The 18,452-nt window shown below is 40.7% G+C and overlaps 1 protein-coding gene across 5 annotated transcripts in view; it reads right to left on the minus strand.

Moving 5' to 3' along the window:
- The window catches only part of ERBB4 (erb-b2 receptor tyrosine kinase 4), a 605,204-nt gene that overhangs the window by 120,801 nt on the left and 465,951 nt on the right, over nucleotides 1-18,452 (minus strand). For all 5 annotated transcript variants that reach the window (XM_064661948.1, XM_064661949.1, XM_064661950.1 and 2 more), the window contains exon 17: nucleotides 607-739. In XM_064661948.1, coding sequence (XP_064518018.1) covers nucleotides 607-739 — 133 coding nt within the window. The remainder of the gene's footprint in view (nucleotides 1-606; nucleotides 740-18,452) is intronic.

Raw genomic sequence — 18,452 nt, forward strand, 5'->3', positions numbered from 1 at the left:
CACTGCATATTTTTGCCAGTAGAACTGGGAACTTCAATTGATTAAGCTCCAGGAAGTATCTTGTCTTAATAAAATACATTATTATTACTGATCATGACTACAGACTTGGCAAAATCTGGACCACAAAAGCATTGTAGGCACTGGGAACAACGGTAAGTGACAATCTCTGCATTTAAGTATTCCTGATGAACTTAAGTTTGTACCAGAACTTGCTAAGGGAACTTACTTTAGTCTTAAAAGTTGACCTAAGTAGATACTGAATGAGAACCTGTAATATTTAATCATGAGAGCTGCTAAATGTACTGATGAACTAGGATAGATGTTCAGCTGAGAGCAGAATGGGAGTTCAGGAACGTGGTGGAACATGCCTTTGTGATCATGGGGAACTTCTTTTGGTCTTCCGAAGCCATGAATCTATATATGTACAGAAAACTATAATAATGAAATAGCTTCATTCTTTCCATTAGTTTAGTTCGCACAAGTTAGCAAAAGGATTTTTACAGATCTCTCTGGTAACTGGATTGAAGACCTTAACATCTTTAATAGGAAAGCAGAACAGACCTGCATATCTTTTCAAATAATCTGTGAGAAGCAGCGCACTCTCACCTCGGTCTCCAGGAATCTTCGCAGTGCTCTCTTCTTTTTAATGCTTTTGCGCCGAACATACACGGCAAATGTCAGGCCCACAATGACAATGATGAAGAGGCCACCAATAACTCCCGCAGCAATCAGAGGGGTTCTAGCAATCAGAATCAGATATTTTATTTTTAGGTAGGGTGAGAGACCAAAGAATGGTTGGGTACATAAAACACAGTCACCTGGAAAGCTTACTGCCTTATGACCAGAATTCCAGTCCAAATGGGAAGCCAGAGCAAACACATTAATATATATGGTATGACTGTTTGTTTTTAATCAATATACCAATTCAACTTCTTTTTCAAACCACCATGCACATGTGAGGAGTCGTGTGGACAAGGAAACACAACATGCACTTTGATGGCAAATGCAAATCTGCAATGGCAAAATGAGGATACAGGTACTGCATTTTCCTGCAAGAGCTTTAACTATGCTGACTCTTTGGCTCCACCTACGTTAACTCACAGGCTTGTGAATTTAGGGGAAAACTAATGAAAAATTCCCAATACCAATATAATATGCCTTCCTGAGTACGGAAGAAGTCAGAGGGAACTTCATAGACAAATCTGGTTGCATTGTACTTGTACACCTTCCTCACGTAGAGGATATTTATATTTGAACAACATAATCCATAGGAGAACCACTCACCCTCTTGGAACTCCTGGTTCATCACTACCACACAGAAACATTTTTGGTCAGGGGTTATGATTGCACCCACCCAGTTTTGCTGTGGCTTTTCAACACAATCAAATCCCAAACCAAAAGACTGGTGTGTTGAAACCAAAAAACTCCTGTGAACAATGCCAAACAAGGCTCAGCTTCTGCACAAGACCTGTTGTCCCTCTTCTACTCCTTCAGCTGCTTTGAGCTTTCCAGGCTCTAGAGCAGCATGAGCTGCAGTTACTAATTTGTTTTTCCATAGTGATAAGATATAAAGGGCTGGCATCACAGTAGATACTATACAAGCACTGTCTTAGAGAGTCAGTCTGTCTTAGGTGCCTACATTTGGAGATCACCTACACAGGCAGTGGAGAAATCAGGCTCCCTGCAAAGAAAAAGTCAAATCAATACCTTAAATTAGGCATTTTCACAGCATACCAACAACTTACCAACAAAAACACACTCAGAGAATTTAATATCCCTCCAACAATGGCAGAACAGTTGCTGGAAAGATGGGTAAAAAGAGACAGCATGACAACTGCAGAGTATAGACAGTGCCAAAACCACTGTCTGGTAAGTACAGGAAACAGGTTAACTGTCGTCAAGCTTGTGGAAATATCACACGATGATGAAAGGTACATTATGGCCTATTAATAAAAACGTACCACACAGCTACTAAAAATTTAAAGGACTCTTCCACAGAAATAGTAAATTGATTTATCTGACCCTTTATTCTTGTTTTTACAACTTTCCACAAAGTAGAGCAGTGGGAAGCAGTGCCACCTAACCTGGTTTGGTATACGAAGATGTGTCTACATTGCCACTGAGAAAGCCTCATACTACCACAACTAGGTATTCAAGCATCATATTTAAAGCACCATTACCATGTTTTCCCAGGGAAAACACATTGACAGTACACAACACTTTTTGATGGAAACTCTAAAGCCTGCAAATAAAGGAAGCTGAATGTTGTCTGGCTGGGAAATGGATTATGATGTTTGCAAAGCAGAGGTCCAGTACCACTTACTCCCCTGGCAGAGACATCCCTCCTTCAGCGTGTCTGGCCTTAAGACACAGGGCCCTTTCTAACCCCACTGGTTACTGTGTGATGTTGATTTCAGAGCTCACATTAAAGGACCTGGCATAACCATCCAAAACAATGTTCCTCTTCATTTGCTTGTCTTTCCATGTTGTTGATGCAATAAACTCTTTAATAGGCAATTATGAAAAACACTGGACATCAAAAGACTTCTATGGAGCTTGTACTGACTAACACTCTTGAGAAGAGGAATTTTTTTAATTCACTTTTATACTCTATGAACAATCATACAGTATAAATGATTGACATGGGGAGGAACATAGTCACCAAAGAGGAGGAAAAGGCTGAGTTACTTAACACCTTCTTTGCCTCAGTTTTTAACAGTAAGGCAGGTTGTCCTCAGGACAACTGGCTTCCAGAGCTGATAGACAGAGACAGGGAGCTGAATAGTCCCCTGTAATCCAGGAGGGAACAGTTAGCAACCTGCTGAGCCACTTGGATCCTCACAAGTCTATGGGACCAGATGGGATCCAACCAAGGGTGATGAGGGAGGTGGTGGAAGAGCTCGCCAAGCCGCTCTCCATCATCTACCAACAGTCCTGGATCACTGGGAGGTCCCAGGTGATTAGAAGTTGGCAAATGTCACACCAATCCACAAAAAGGGCTGCAAGGAGGATCTGAGTAACTCCAGGCCTGTCAGCCTGACCTCAGTGCCTGGCAAGGTTATGGAGCAGATCATCCTGAGTGCAATCACGCAGCACCTACAGGCTGGATCAGACCCAGCCAGCACGGGTTTAGGAAGGGCAGGTCCTGCCTGACCAACCTGATCTCCTTTTATGATCAGGTGACCCACCTGGTGGATAAGGGGGATGGCTGTGGATGTGTCTACCTGGACTTCAGCAAAGCCTTTGACACCGTCTCCCACAGCATTCTCCTGAAAAAGCTGGCTGCCCACGGCTTGGACAGGGGCACTCTGGAACTGGCTGGTGGGTCAGGCCCAGAGGGTGGTGATGAATGGTGCTGCATCCAGCTGGTGTCTGGTCATCAGTGGTGTCCCCTAGGGATCAGTGTTGGGCCCAGTCCTGTTTAACATCTTTACTGATGATTTAGATGAGGGGATTGAGTCCATTATTAGCAAATTTGCAGATGACACCAAGTTGGGGGGGGAGTGTTGATCTGCTGGAAGGCTGGATGGCTCTTCAGAGGGATCTGGACAAGTTGGAGAGTTGGGTTGATTCCAGTGGGATGAGGTTCAACACGGCCAAGTGCTGGGTCCTGCACTTTGGCCACAACAACCCCCAGCAGCGCTACAGGCTGGGGACAGAGTGGCTGGAGAGCAGCCAGACAGAGAGGGACCTGGGAGTGTGGACTGACAGGAAGCTGAACAGGAGCCAGCAGTGTGCCCAGGTGGCCAAGAAGGCCAATGGCATCCTGGCCTGGATCAGGAACAGTGTGGCCAGCAGGACCAGGGAAGTGATTCTTCCCCTGTACTCAGTGCTGGTGAGGCCACACCCTGAGTGCTGTGTCCAGTTCTGGGCCCCTCGGTTCAGGAAGGATATTGAGGTCCTGGAGCAGGTCCAGAGGAGGGCAACTAGGCTGGTGAAGGGACTTGAGCACAAGTCCTATGAGGAGAGGCTGAGGGAGCTGGGGTTGTTCAGCCTGGAGAAGAGGAGGCTCAGGGGAGACCTCCTCACTCTCTACAACTCCCTGACAGGAGGCTGTAGCCAGGTGGAGGTTGGTCTCTTCTCCCAGGCAACCAGCAGTAGGACAAGAGGGCACAGTCTTAAACTCTGCCAGGGGAGATTTAGGTTGGATATAGGAAGAAACTGTTTACAGAGAGAGTAATCAGACATTGGAATGAGCTGCCCAGGGAGGTGGTGGATTCACCATCCCTGGAGGTTTTTAAGATGAGACTGGATGTGGCACTTAGTGCCAGTCTGGTAACCACGGTGGTGCTGGATCAAGGGTTGGACTTGATGATCTTGGAGGTCTTTTCCAACCTTATTGATTCCATGATTCTATGATATAATTTTTAAAAAACATCACTGAACCACAGACTGACAAAAGAGGCAGGAGAACTCGCCTTTAAAGTGCATATGAATAACTAGTATAATGGCTGTCAAAGCAAATAATTAGTTTTATGATTCTGTGTACACTAAAAATGGTCCAAATATTATTTACATGATAGGTCATAATAAGAAAATGGTTCCAAAGGAGATATAATAACTAGTGAAGAAAATTAAAGGAAGTTACACATTCCTTACAGCCCTTTTATTTTTTATAAAGTACAAGGGGGGCTCAAAATGGATCTTTATGATCCATCATGTCAACTCTCACTGACTATTAAAGAATGATCTCATCATCTTTACTAGGGAATTGAAAAAGCAAATAATTTTCAATAATTTCACCAAACAAGCATTTTAGTCTTTAATGTGAAATATGCTGTAATTGAATATCATACCTGAATTTACAGGAGGCGCCATTTAAACACACTATTAAGCAAGCTTTAAAAGGAAGTGCGAAAGGAATAAACATATTTAAATGCTAAATAAGTAAGTGAAATACAGAAAAAATTCTATTTTCCACTCAAATAGTGATCAGTTGCTTTCACTCTGAAGTCCACTGCCTTTGCATCAAAAAGCTTTCAGACCCAAACATCCCAGCCCTGAATGGATGTGCTTGCACACTGAGCAGCTTCTCCACCCTCTGCTGCTGAGTTAAGCCCCAAAATCAACAGCCCCGTGGGTTATGTGCTCCAGGACCAAACGACCAGTCTCTGCCATAACAGCTTCCTGGTACCAGCAGGGCACACCACCACTGCTTCGAAACACGTGTAGAGTATTTACTAAGCCCGGTTTTCGGGGTGTCACCTACAGCATTTTTACTTATGTTCATTAGGCTGAGTTTGCTTTTTCTCTCTTCTGCTGCTACCGTCCGTTCTCCTGCATCATTTCTCCACTATTTTTATGCTTGCAGTGCAAGCACGAAATCATTACATTTAACACCCTGATTGAATTTCATTAACCAGCTATTTACCTTTCTGCTTGGTAAAGCTGTTCAACACAGGTCCCTGCAAGGTGGCACTGATCAGAGATGTTGCTGAAGGCACAAAACTTTCTCCCATTTTGTTTTTTTAATCCAATCCTTTTTTGCATATGCACTTAACCAACAGTTCGGCTTCACAGACAGCTGGACACACAAATCTCCTTATCTTTAATGGCATTAAGGGCTTAATCCACTCACATTTTTGTTACGTTACTGTCTCACCACCACCTCAGTGCCTGCAATTCCCTATCAAAAACCCCCATCCTGTTAAGAGTAATTTTTAAAAGCATGGAGGCCTGATAGGGCTCAGAAAAGCTAAACTCAAGCAAGGAGTGGTAGCTATGTCAGTCCAGCCTGTTCAGCACAATTAATGGACAGCCAAAAGTCGATCCTACCTCACATTTCTCAAAGCTCCATCACTAACCCACCAACAAGCAACTCCTGGTACAGCCACTGTTTTCTTTTATACACTGAAAATCTACTCCAGAGTACGGAAACAATCTCTGCGAGGTGCTTCTGGACTTTTATGCTCATCAAAACAGAATTAACAGTCCAAGAAATATGGCCCTGAATCAGAATTCAACTGCATATAGTTAATTTGCTATCCCCCACACGTCCCTCAGCTGAAGACAGAATACCCAATTAATAACTGGAAAAGGCAACAGCAGGGGAGACTGTGGGAGGGAAAAAAAAATCACACCATGTGAAAATCTTAAACTAGAAACTGTGTATCTGTGGCTAAAAGTTGAAAGTAAAATTCAAGTATTCCCTTACGAGAAATGAATAATTTCTGTTTCCTTTTCAATGTGTACTGTGTTTTCATATTTAGAAACATGTAACACCCACTCCCACAAACCAAAACTGAGATTGCATTCAAAGTTAGTATTCCAAGACAGATAAGGATGCTCAACAGTGGGACTCATATCATTCTGTCCACTCCAAAACATCAGAACATCTGCAATCCCCATGGTGCCTTGAGGCAGGTATTAAAGCCTAATTACTGACTTAGATGAGTACACCATCTCACAGTTTTGACTGGAGAGTTCAGTAGAAGCAGGGAAGGAAATTGAGTTGTGGTCCATGGAGTAAAGCTGACAAAGAACACCTGTTTCTATATCTTTGGCATTAACCCACCTAGTATGAGATGTAAAGAAATTTAGCTTTGAAGTCAAACTGTTAAAGGGCTTTAAGTTCCTCTCTCGACCTTCCCTCCTTTGAGTTTTTATCTATATATCCAAACAGGATTCATTACAACCTTGAGTATTTGCTAAGTAGTTCCTTCTTGTAAATCTTTGTTATCGAGGCATTATTTTTTCCTCGTGGACGATTTGCACATTCTGCATTCCTCACCCCTTCCAGCAGTTCAGCTGACTTTGAAGCTGCCCTTTTAGAGATCTGACAGATTCTGCTAATCCTGGAGCGATAATCTGAGTATTTAAAACATACGAGATAAACAACCAGACAGGGAAGCAAATTTGTGTATATTAATAGCTTCTCTCTGCTGTGCAGTACATCCTGGCAGAGATCTACAACCACAGCTTCCAGAGTGACTGGTGTCCATGAAACGCAGCTCCTCAGGGTGGGAAGGATTCATCTAATGTTATTCACATCAAGATGTGCTTTGCTTTTTATTTTTCTTTTTTTCAAGAACAAGGCTCCCTTCCCCCTCCCTCCACCTAATCTGAGGGCATTTGAATACTGACAAACGTCAGTATTTATGTACAGACTAGGAGATTTTATCTACTGTTAACACAACTTTTAACTCACAATTGATCTCAGAGTTACACAATTATTACCCACTTCAATTTAATCCAGAGATGGGCAAACTGTCAACTAGCCACAAATTTTCAATATGCAAAATGACCTCAGAGTTGCAGTCTATGTCTGGGTCCACTCAGCTGTTAAACATCACTAAACTTCAAACACAGCTTTGATTTCAGCCAAGGCTAATGTGGACAAACAGATATCTATTGTCAAAAGTGCTTTTTCCTTACCCACACTGGTTCCTATATCAAAGCCTTCCTCAAGCAACCATTTTAAGGACATTTCTAGATCACTACAATCAAGTTACCTGTATGCCTAGAGATTTTTCACCGTTTTTGCCAAATGAGAACAACATGTACAGAACAGACACTTGCAGTCTCTAGGTGACAGTGCACACACCTTCCTCCTCTAGCATATCACCAGCCAAGATGTGCTGTTAGGATACATCAACATGTTTCACATATGTTGACATCATTTACTGAAGGTTTAGACATATTTTGTTCACACATTTTTGTTTTCTGAAAATATAACACCGACAAGACACAAACATATTATGTGCATCCCTTAAATTGTAAAAGTATGCTTACTCATGCCTTTTTTTTTTAAGAAGGTAGGAGTCCTCATTTCACTCAGAAAAATAAATGAGGATGAAGAAAAAATATTAAGTATAGCTTTGAAAATTAATGCAACCTAGCATTCTAGACATTATTATGTATTCATTATAGGTTCAAGACATCTTATTATCATTAAGCACACACAGTGCAAATAGATTTCTTTAAAACTAGTTTTAAATCTGAATGGCGTAATTCAGAACAACCACTGTTAGTTTTCACTATAAATGACCAAGGACTCCCCATTTTAACTCCCTGTTAACAGCTGAACGGGAATGACTACTGAAATCTCTGGAATTACATCATCAATATGGAGGCTTTTTATGGGCTTCTCTCCTGTAAAACCGAAAAGCCCAAATAACAACTCTTGCACTCCCTGTTATTTTTAGGTGAGATTTTTATTTCCTGCCTCAACTTAAAAAAAGAATGCTATTCTTAAGAACTTGCACAGTTATTCTGTTTTGAGGCCTGTGCTTTAAGCAAACAGATTAGCATTCTTTTTAAAATATGCCAGGTCAGGTCCCATATAAAGTAGATTGATTTGTCTGTGACACAAAGCCAGTTAAATCCCCTAGATCAGACTCACAGGTGAAGCCAGTTCATCAAGTAAAAGAGCAACCATCTTTATAAACTTGTCATATTGCCCAACTTCTTTGGGAAGAGTAATATTTTGCTTTAAACAAAGGAAACTAGAGCTGTAATGACTACAGGTGTGGATGGACTGCTCTGAAACCAAAACTATCAAAGTTAGCTCAAAGAATTTCTCTCTGCATAAAAAATTCCAGTTAGAATCAGTCAACTACGCCTGCTTCTCTGCAACCAGTGGCAGTCAACTGGCTCATCATGTTGGTGTACATGAAATAATTAATCAAGAAATAATTAATCAAGAAAACATGCTTTTCTCAAATAGAAACAAACTACTTTGGTGGCACTGTTTGCTATTCATTCACTGTCAGATCCAGAAGTACCACAGAGCATGTTACATCACTTGAGAAATAGCTGGTAGTGCCCATATTAAATCAGTAAGTAGGTAAAACATTCAGTGGAAGCTTCCTTCTGTGACTTTTTTTTAACACTTTCCTAATCCCACTGGTGGAAAGTGCTTGTAATTCACTTCAGATCTAGTTAAGTGTTTTCTGAAATTGAGCTATTCAGCATAAGAAATATCCAAACCCATACATGACTACACCTGTAGACTGCATAGGTGGATTGTCCACCTTTAAGGAGTTCCAAGAGGAAGCTTTCTCTACCACATGCCCTTCATTTTTACTTTACTTCACAAATCATCATCTTTCTTTTGCAAATGCATTGATCTCTATTTTCATACCTGCCTCTTTTGACTGCTTTTTTGGAATGCTAGTCTTTCCTGAGAGCAATTGTTCAGAGGATTTAAAGAGCACAGAGCAGATATTTTCTCTAAGTGGTTGTGACCCCTAGACTCTTTCCTGTTTCAACTTCAAATGACATGGGGTAACAACCATTTGCTTTCACAAGCTCCATGAGTATTTCACAGTAGGGAACCTTCAAGGACTGTATTTGGGGACCAAATTGGATTCTCTTCTCTGCAGTTTTCATGACTTTATGTTTCTTCTTTATGAAAAAAATTCTGCACCTTAAAGTGAGCCCCAGTCTCTGCTGGACCACCTCTCAAGGGGAACAAGTTCCTGCACATGAGGGAGCAGTCAGTGCAGCACTTGACACTGGTAAAGGGGAAAAAAATTCAAACATCTAAACTGAAAGAGGGGAAATTTAGGTTAGATATATGGAAGAAGTTCTTTACTTTGAGGGTGGCGAGGCATTGGCTCTGGTTGCCCAGAGAGGCTGTGGCCACCCCACCCCTGCAAGGGTTCAAGGCCAGGTTGGATGGAACTCTGAGCAACCTGCTCTTGTGGAAGGTGTCCCTGCCTGTGGCAGGCGATTGGAACAAAATGATCCTTAAGGTCACTTCTGGGATTCTATGAAAACAAAACAGGACATGAGAAACTAATGAGAACAGAACTGTCACATTATGTTCCTGATCCTTTAGTTTTTTATCATATCCAATCATGTGTTCTGTAATAAGAGCTTACATGGGTTTCAGTTGAGGTTTTTTTAACAAGAGGTGGCACTAAAGCATCTTTTGGACCTATGTTTGAGATCAGAGTGCACAGAGGGCTTGTAGTAGGATGTGTTTGTAAATACACACCCATATATTATTCACGTATTACATACATTCATACATATGTACAATTGAAAATCTTTCCTTCAAAATTGAAATCAAAATAGCAACACTTCAACATAATAACACTTCATTCTGCACTGGCATAAATGTATTTATAAATATATCATTTGAGACATTTATTAGAATGCTAGTAATGGCCACAGTGCTTTTAACTTCAACATATGTTTTAGCTACTCATCATTTGAGTTCTAAATATGCAGAAGTTATCTTTGTGAAGCATAGCAGGGAATAAATGCAGCCAGTGCCCATAAATATTGAGGAAAATCCAAGGTAGATAAAGAGCAGGGTATAAGGAATTTCTTTGATTATGCCTGATGCTGCTTTTGGATTTATCACTATTATTTTATATAGATAGTGTACTGTCTAAACATCCTACAGAATTATATCAATCATTAGAAAATCACGTTTGATTATTGGGGAAAAAAAATCACATAAAATTGATATTCTCTTTCTGACATAGGCTTATACAGGATTATCTCCTGTACGATAATATGCTGAAAAATTCTTCCATGTCCATGACTTATCAGTCATCTCCCAGTAGTTCTTAAATTACCAAATGAAGCAGAGAGAAACTCCGGAATATCTTGCAACTCCTCTTAATTCTAGTCATCATCCCACTGCCAGTGCTTCCCCCAGAGGCTGTTCCAAAAAGAAAAGTTCAGCTTAGAAGCTCTGAACTCACCCACTTTCACTCCTCTCCTCCTTTTCCACAGCCACCCCAAGGAATCTCTTCCACTTCACTGTCTGTAAAGCAAGCCAAGGGAAACCAGCCTTTGTGAGTATCATCCTCATCAGCTATTCTCAGCTCTGCTGCTGATTTTTTTTGTGTTTATGTACACAGCAACCTCCTACCATCTCAATAGTCACAGATGTGACTTGATTGGAAAAGCAGCTTGTGTCCATGCTGAGGGTACTGCTCAGGGTAACCTACACTCTCCAACAGCTGTTTTATTATTATTATTTTGCAGTACAGTATGGCCCACATAAAGGAAAATGATCATTTAGTAAAACACCTCTTCCTTCGCCCAAATTTCTGTCTGATGGAACATTACTGAACTTACTGAAGATTCTGCCTTATCTGGGCAGCTTCCAAATGTTAAAAACCTCATCTTTCAATAGCTGCTCAAATCCCAGAAGAGAGTAGGCCAAGCACCTGGGGAAACAGTGATCTGGCTTAAAAACCTTGTTCCTTTTTCAGCCACAAACCCCTTCCTTTCCCTGTGACCCCAAACTTAGGTACCAGCCTTTCTGTCAGACAGTGGATGTCTGACAGATGCTGACTTTTGTGCATTTTAGGTCTCAAGAGCTTTTGAAGCTCATTAGGGCTCAAGAGAAGAAGTAGAAAGAAGGTAACTTTTTTTCCCCCTGCCTCTGTTGTAAGGAAGAGAAGGAATGCTTCCCATCCCACTTCAAAAATGTATTTGGAATATTTAAGTCATCAACAGCACAAAAAGGCTGATGCAACCTTTAGAGAGTACACACAAATATATTGCTAGAGCTATAGGTTTTGGCTTGCTTTCTTAAGGGTACCCCTTTTCTTACTGGAATTTTTCTGGAAAGTGCTCCCTTATTTTAAAAATCCATTGATTAAAAGGTGACTCAAACACCACAAAGTTTGGCGTTTGTAGCCTGACCCACTGGTTGACCCAGAAAATCAAAGTACAGAGAGCTCACCCAAAGCTGTAATGGTAAGATAGCACTGAACTTAGACTGCATTCAAGTTACTTACAAGCAGAGGATATCACTGCCACAAGGGAGGGAAAAGCATTTCTACCAGATATGGGACTATTTTAAAGCAAGGATATTATTTCTTCAATCCTTTCTTTGTCTATTATCCTATTATCCTTGTGATTGAGACTACACATATTAACAACTAGTGGTCCATTTTAAGGCAGGAATACTTTTTACCTTGTCTTTTTTCCCCTCCATCGGCCCATGAGGGGCAGGGAAAGATGTAATTCACTTCTGAAATTCACACAATTTCTTTGGGAAGGTTATTTGATCAAGCAAAGCAAAGCAAAGCCCACTGATACAGAGCCCACTGACATAACCTGAAAATATCCCAATGGCTGATTCCAGCCTACTGGGAATTTGGAGAGACTGGTTTGGCCACTGACATGTTGGTGAACTGCCTGACTGGAATTAGTCCTCTTCCCTCCAATGTGCCAAGTCAATGCAGCTTCTTTGCTGCTGACAAACCAACCCACAGGATCTGTATATCCTGGTCCATGCTCCTGGCATTATTTTCAGATGAACATGCTATATTGCCAAAAGTAGGCATCACAGTGTCTTGTCTCCTCTTCAGCATGATCTCCAATGACATAAGATCTACAGATTCTAACTTGGCTGAAACTTAGCAGCATTAGCTGGAGCAAAAGAAATGGCAACAAACTGAAAACACATCCTCTGCCCTTTTGTTTTTCTACTTTTCCACTGTCACCTCTCCTTTTCACTCATGTTAGGGTGCTTTACAGCTTCTGTGCCTTCTAAGCTTCTGTGCTACTTAATTTCAGTGACATATATAAACATCATGAGGTTTATTATAAGTAGGCAACTGTGAGTTAAAATGGGACAGCAAGTACAATAACATGTAACAAAAATCCAAGTGAGTATTTTAAGAGGCAAACAACACACAGGTGTATTGCTTTGATGTCCTGTGTTTCCAAAGGACACACTGTGTCACAGGAAGAGCATTGGGAGTCTAAGACAAATTGAGGAAACAGTTCACACTGCTTATTCAAAAGGTTGATTGCATTTCAGACAATTTTCCTTCAAGTATTACAAGAAAAACTTCATATCATTGACAAATCAGGGATTATGTCATGACTGGACCATGTTTAACCAAAGCTTGGTTGTCGTCATCATGGTAACGTTGTATTTGTTCTCAGAGTTCTTGCCACAACTCTCCAGTATGAGACTACCAGATCTGCTAAGAGATGAACCACAACATGCAAATACAGTTACCTCCTCACAACCTTTTGCCAAACAAAAGCTCAATCAGAACCAGCCAGCACCCGTTTTTCATGTTATCCCACAATCTTTCCTTGCCTGTTTCATCATTTGCTCAATCTCAGATAACTACAGAAATGAGTTTCTACATTATCTCCTATTGATTAAACAGCCAATATGTCTGCAAAAGAGCTTGTTCACCAGCATGTGAAGATGGTGTCATTAAAAATTTACATCAGATTGAAAAAAAGCGTGAAGTTTTCTGACAGAAGTACAGATAAGATCTGAATGAGTTTCTGGTCTCTCATAGAAAAAGACTGCTAATGAACAAGAATATGTCAGTATAACAGAAATCTTGTGTAAAATCACGTGGAACTCTCACTCTGTGCCTCATCACAGCTGACATGAACCAATGCCCAGGATTTTGCAGCTAGATTTGCTTGTCTGTGTCCAATTCAGTGCTAGGAATCAAAATTCAAAGGAGGTCCTAATCTTAGAGCATGAGCCACGAGCTGGAAACTATCGTCACGGACATGGAAGTGCTATGTCACACTGTGAGCAATGACAGCAGGAACCAGGACAATCCTCTGCCCCAAGGATCTGTACAGCACAGCCTCCAGGCTCAGCACAAACTTATCAACTCATCACACTTGGAGAAGAGAACACTACTAGGAAGAGTAATTCCAGGGATTAATAACCCTCATTAGAAATGCACTGGTATTTTGCTGCTTTGAATGCCTTTCAGATTTCATCCATTTCATTACCTCACAGACAGACACCCTGCCCCCCTTTTCACTCTTCTAGACTGGCACCATCCTTGACCAAACTTTTGCTCCTTACTTGTTTACTCTTAGAGGATAATCCAGCTCTTTCACTTTCAGCCAAAATAAGCTTTCGCATTTGAGTTCCCAAACTTCTTCACTTCAAGGCACAATGTGCTATTCCTGGCTCTTCTCTAAAGCCTCTCTAACACACAGTACTGAGAAAACAGTCACCTTCTCTGAAGGTACAGGGTTTACCTTCTTGTTCAACTCTACACACTACCACTGCAACAAGGTAGAAAAGAGGCAAAATATCTCTACTTTACAGAAAAGAGATGTAAAGGAAGCTGAACTAACAGAGAGAGGGCACGGCATAGGAAATTAATTTAGTATTAGTCCCCCTTTCCTACTAGAATTTGAATGCAGTTATTTGAAACTACTACCCAAAGGTACAGATAAGTTATATGACATTTTCCCATCCTGTTATTTCACTTTACAGCACGGAAAAAAATTATAGTAAAATTAAGTAATTTGGTCTGATGGCTTAATTTGATAATGTTCTCTTCCTGCACGGCTGCTGGTATTTGTGGCAATGCTTCCACCTTTGGTAAGTGCTGCAGCACAACTTTCAACACATAGCACCAAAGGACAGAAGCTTGTTAATTCCTTCAAATCCTATAGTTTGTTTAATTAGTTTACCATTGTGTTTGCAGGCTAGACACTGATAAAATAATAATTGAAAACTGGTATTTCCATTTCTGCAAAAACAAATGAAAAAGACTCACTGTCAACCATACTATCATCATTTACAAGTTATCCACTATTTTTGATCCCATGCTAGAAAAACTGTTGCAAATTAACTGAGAAGTAGAACACACATTTTTTTATGTAAACTAAAAAAAAAAGGTAATGTCAATTGCAGACTTAAAATGCAAATTCTCATCTGCATCAAGCATTCTACACTCCATCATTCCAGCAAATATCTATCTGGTGTCAAATAGGCAATGAAAAGCATGCATGGAGGGGGAGGGGGGGGAAGTTCTTGCAAGATTACTTGATAGATACCAGAAAGGAGTAAATCTGTCACAAACCTAAACACAGCCTCCACCTACATGGTTTGACACACTAACTTTGATCTGAAGACATCTAATAAAGGAGACTTAGCTGTATAGATGCTTACATCAGCACAGTACTACAGATGTATTGCTCTAAAGAAACCCAACCAAGAGCCTCCCGTTTTATGCTGGAATTGCAGCTCTTTTATCACCTGACAGGTCACTGAGTAAGCCAGAACGAAGAGAATTAGGTGGTTGGACTCTCAACTCAAATACATTTATCATGTAAATTTTCTAATTATGAAAGAGCAACAAATCCTACATTACACAGGTAGATTGGAAGCAAGACCACAAGGTTTAGTTCTGATTTATTATATGTTACATATTAATGTATTATTAAGAAACCATTCCTGAGGTTTAAACAACTCTACAACTTACATATTTCTAAAGCTTCTCAAATTTAATAATAGATAGTTCATTAATAACAATATTAAATCTAAATTAAATCCTCATTTCCAGCCATGAAAGAAAACCATTGGACAGAGGTCAGATATATACTGTTGCTTTATAATAAGGTCACTTCTTCATGGCACAATTTTATTTCTGCATTGTATATTATTTGTGTAGCCAAACCAATACAGACACAAAACACAAGGCCCATTTAGCCTGATGAGAAACAAGAGCAGAAACCTCTGTAATCATGCTGTGTGTTGTTTTCCATTCTAATTCAATTCAAATTTCCCAATGCTTCTTGTCTTTCTACAGTAACCTATCATGTTTGGCCTAATCACTTCTTATTTTTTCTGCCTATAGTTTCAGTGAAAATAATTTAGTCCATTTTCCAAACAAAGAATTTTCTTATTTTAAATGTATTTGAAAACTCATTTTGCAAACAGTGGTAGCAAAGCAAAGGGACCCCCGCAAAACATCAAACCAAAGCTTTTACTGAGATGTCCCTGCAAAGAATTTGGTTAGGACCTGACAAAACTCTATTCATGCTACCTTGTCCCATGCTACAAGTCCCTGGAGGTTTCTGCAAGAAACCTGCTTGCTTGCTCTGTAAGACTGGGTGCTGCACTGACGGTTCTGCAGATCTCAGCAGCGGAGGAAAGCACAAGGGCTGGGACAGGTCCAGTGAGACAGTAAGGACTGCCACTCCTCTATCCATAAGGCAATCTCTGTAACCTCTCTGTGGCATTTCTCTGCTTGGCACAACAACTCTGCAATCATGAATATTACCCAAACCCATCTAACAAGCACAGCTGCTGAGAAACTTGGTCAACGAGTATGAACAGTCTCAAGCTACTGCAAGTTTTTCGCTCACATTCCATTCTTTGTATAACAAACTACCAGAAACAACAGATTTCTGGCCTTATTCTATCCTGTGCACTCTCAACAGGATCCTCAAACTACTGGAGCCACAGAACAGATTTTAAATAGTGTTGTGTGAGAATTAGTTCTTTCATTCATGTCAAAGGGGTACTCCACATGTATCCCTCCCAAAGCTCCAGGCAGGGAAATGCTGTTGCAACAATAAAAGTGCTCTCAGCAAAGGTCTGGCTTCAGAATCAATTCAGTAGAGGCAAGTTCTCACACAGAACTGGGATTTCTCTATCAATCTGTCCCAAACAGATCACAGCTCTATCCAATCCACAGAGGCAGGATCAGAAACTGCTAGTTTTTCCAGTCTTGATTCATAAAAAATAAACCTGTTTCTTCAACTGCTCTGTTCTGATACAGCATCAGAAAGCTCCATATTAAAAGTCTCTCAAGAGTAGCATTTTTTACCCATCAAGTAACATAGCTTAGTTTGTACTCACGGATCTTATCTTCCCTCTTATTTTATACAGAGATCCTCTTCCCCTCCAGAACTATAATTATTCTAAAAAATGCAGGGCATATGGAACACTTTCCTCCAAGCAGTGGAACAGAGCACCATGAAAGCAATGAACATAAGCAGTTTATTAGAAGTGGTTTCCCTTCCCCAACAACTACTCAAAGCTGCTGTGAAATTCTATTGAAGTCATACTATGCCAGGGTCCAAAAGAGCTATGAAAGGACTTGTCTGCATTACAGAGGGTTTACTGTTAATTAGCTCTTGTAGACACACACAGCACATAGAACCAGATTTTTTTCTTCTGTGGAGGAAGTGATGATTTGTTGAGAGGATGTTCTTTCTTGATATGAAGCTAGCATTAGGATTGTAATTGGAGTTAACATTTACACATCATTCTGTTTAATCACTTGAATATGGTGAGCCTGGCTAATTAGTTTCTGTTAGCTAAAAGGGAAATGTGAATGAAATTTTCTTGGGGCATAAACAGGGACATCAGCTTACTCAGACCAGTAACATCAAGGTCCTGGTTCTTTCCTATCATATCAACTAGGTGCTTCTGATCACATTTTTAGATTTACAAGCTCTCATGCACTGGAAAACAGAAACTTCACTCCTCCTTTGATGACCTCTCCTCTCTGAGTATTAAGCTGAATGGGTCAGGGGAAGAACGAACTCACCTAAAATTCATACTTTAAGTAAAAACTGAGTCCACAGCCTCACTTCAATAACTGATTTAGCCAAACTTTCCTGGTGGACTTGGGAGAAAGGAAGTATAGGAGAATTACCTTTCCTGACTGCCTAGAGTATTTTCTTAACGAACAGCAAAGCATTATTTTTACAGATTTTGCATCTTCCTTTTAGGCAACTGTTATCCCAATCTTGGAAGCAGGCATAATCCTCTTTTTGCTCTTTCTTTGAGAATATACTGGAACACACTATTATAAGTTATTCCAACCATAGAAACCACTGACTGCAGTTGTCAGAAGGTATCAAAAAGAGGAGTGTCATTGTAATAAAGGGGCAGGAAAAGAGGATGGATAACTCCTTTGGCATCCTAGAAAATTCCAGCCTTCACTAGCTTTGGTGATTTCTAGGAAATGCTGACATGAAAGGCGGAACCAAAAATGAAGCCTTGCAGCAACAATCTAGTGCCTACTCACTCCTCTCCCAAAAGGCAGAGAACAGGAAGCACTGTGAGAAGCTAGGAAAGGCAGGACACAAGGCTCTTGCTTTCTCTCTGTTCCCTGGGTTGAGATGTTCAGCACAGCAGGGAAGGACAGAAAGGGACAGAAAGGAGGGCACAGAAGCAAGTGAAGTTAGTTATGTGCCACCTAAGGACTCCACCTTGCATGGGGAATTCTCTGCTGGCAAGGCCTGTCCCATTCCTTCAGGCCTCCGTGTCACTTGAGCATCCCAAAAAGGTCAGGCAGAAAACCTGCTCAGCAAACTGCCTTGGTGAATCACACAAATTCCAGTCAGCCAAACCATGATAGGGATGCTATGAATTAAACACGGTATAAACATAGACAAAATGGCTCACAAATGTGAGGGAAGGCTTTCCATGCTGTATGATTTGCCCACAGTAATTCAAAAGCTATAATGACAATAACCAGAATTTGCAACTAGCCACAAGCAGAAGGGACACTAATTTCTCCCAGGACTTCTAACTTAGTTACAGTTTGAATTTTTTCTGGCAGCTCAGAATACAGTGAAAGCCTTCTTGAGGATAAACTAAACACACTGAAAATAAATATGGGTCCTCACAGCAGAAAAAAAAGGCACATGAGATCCAGCCAGTAACCTTATAGTCATTTGAAAAATCTATCAGGTAGGCAGAGGAAAAGGGTTCAAATAGCCCAAATATGTGGCGTTGA

The sequence above is a fragment of the Pseudopipra pipra genome, chromosome 7 (assembly GCF_036250125.1).
Source record: "Pseudopipra pipra isolate bDixPip1 chromosome 7, bDixPip1.hap1, whole genome shotgun sequence".
NCBI lineage: Eukaryota > Metazoa > Chordata > Aves > Passeriformes > Pipridae > Pseudopipra > Pseudopipra pipra.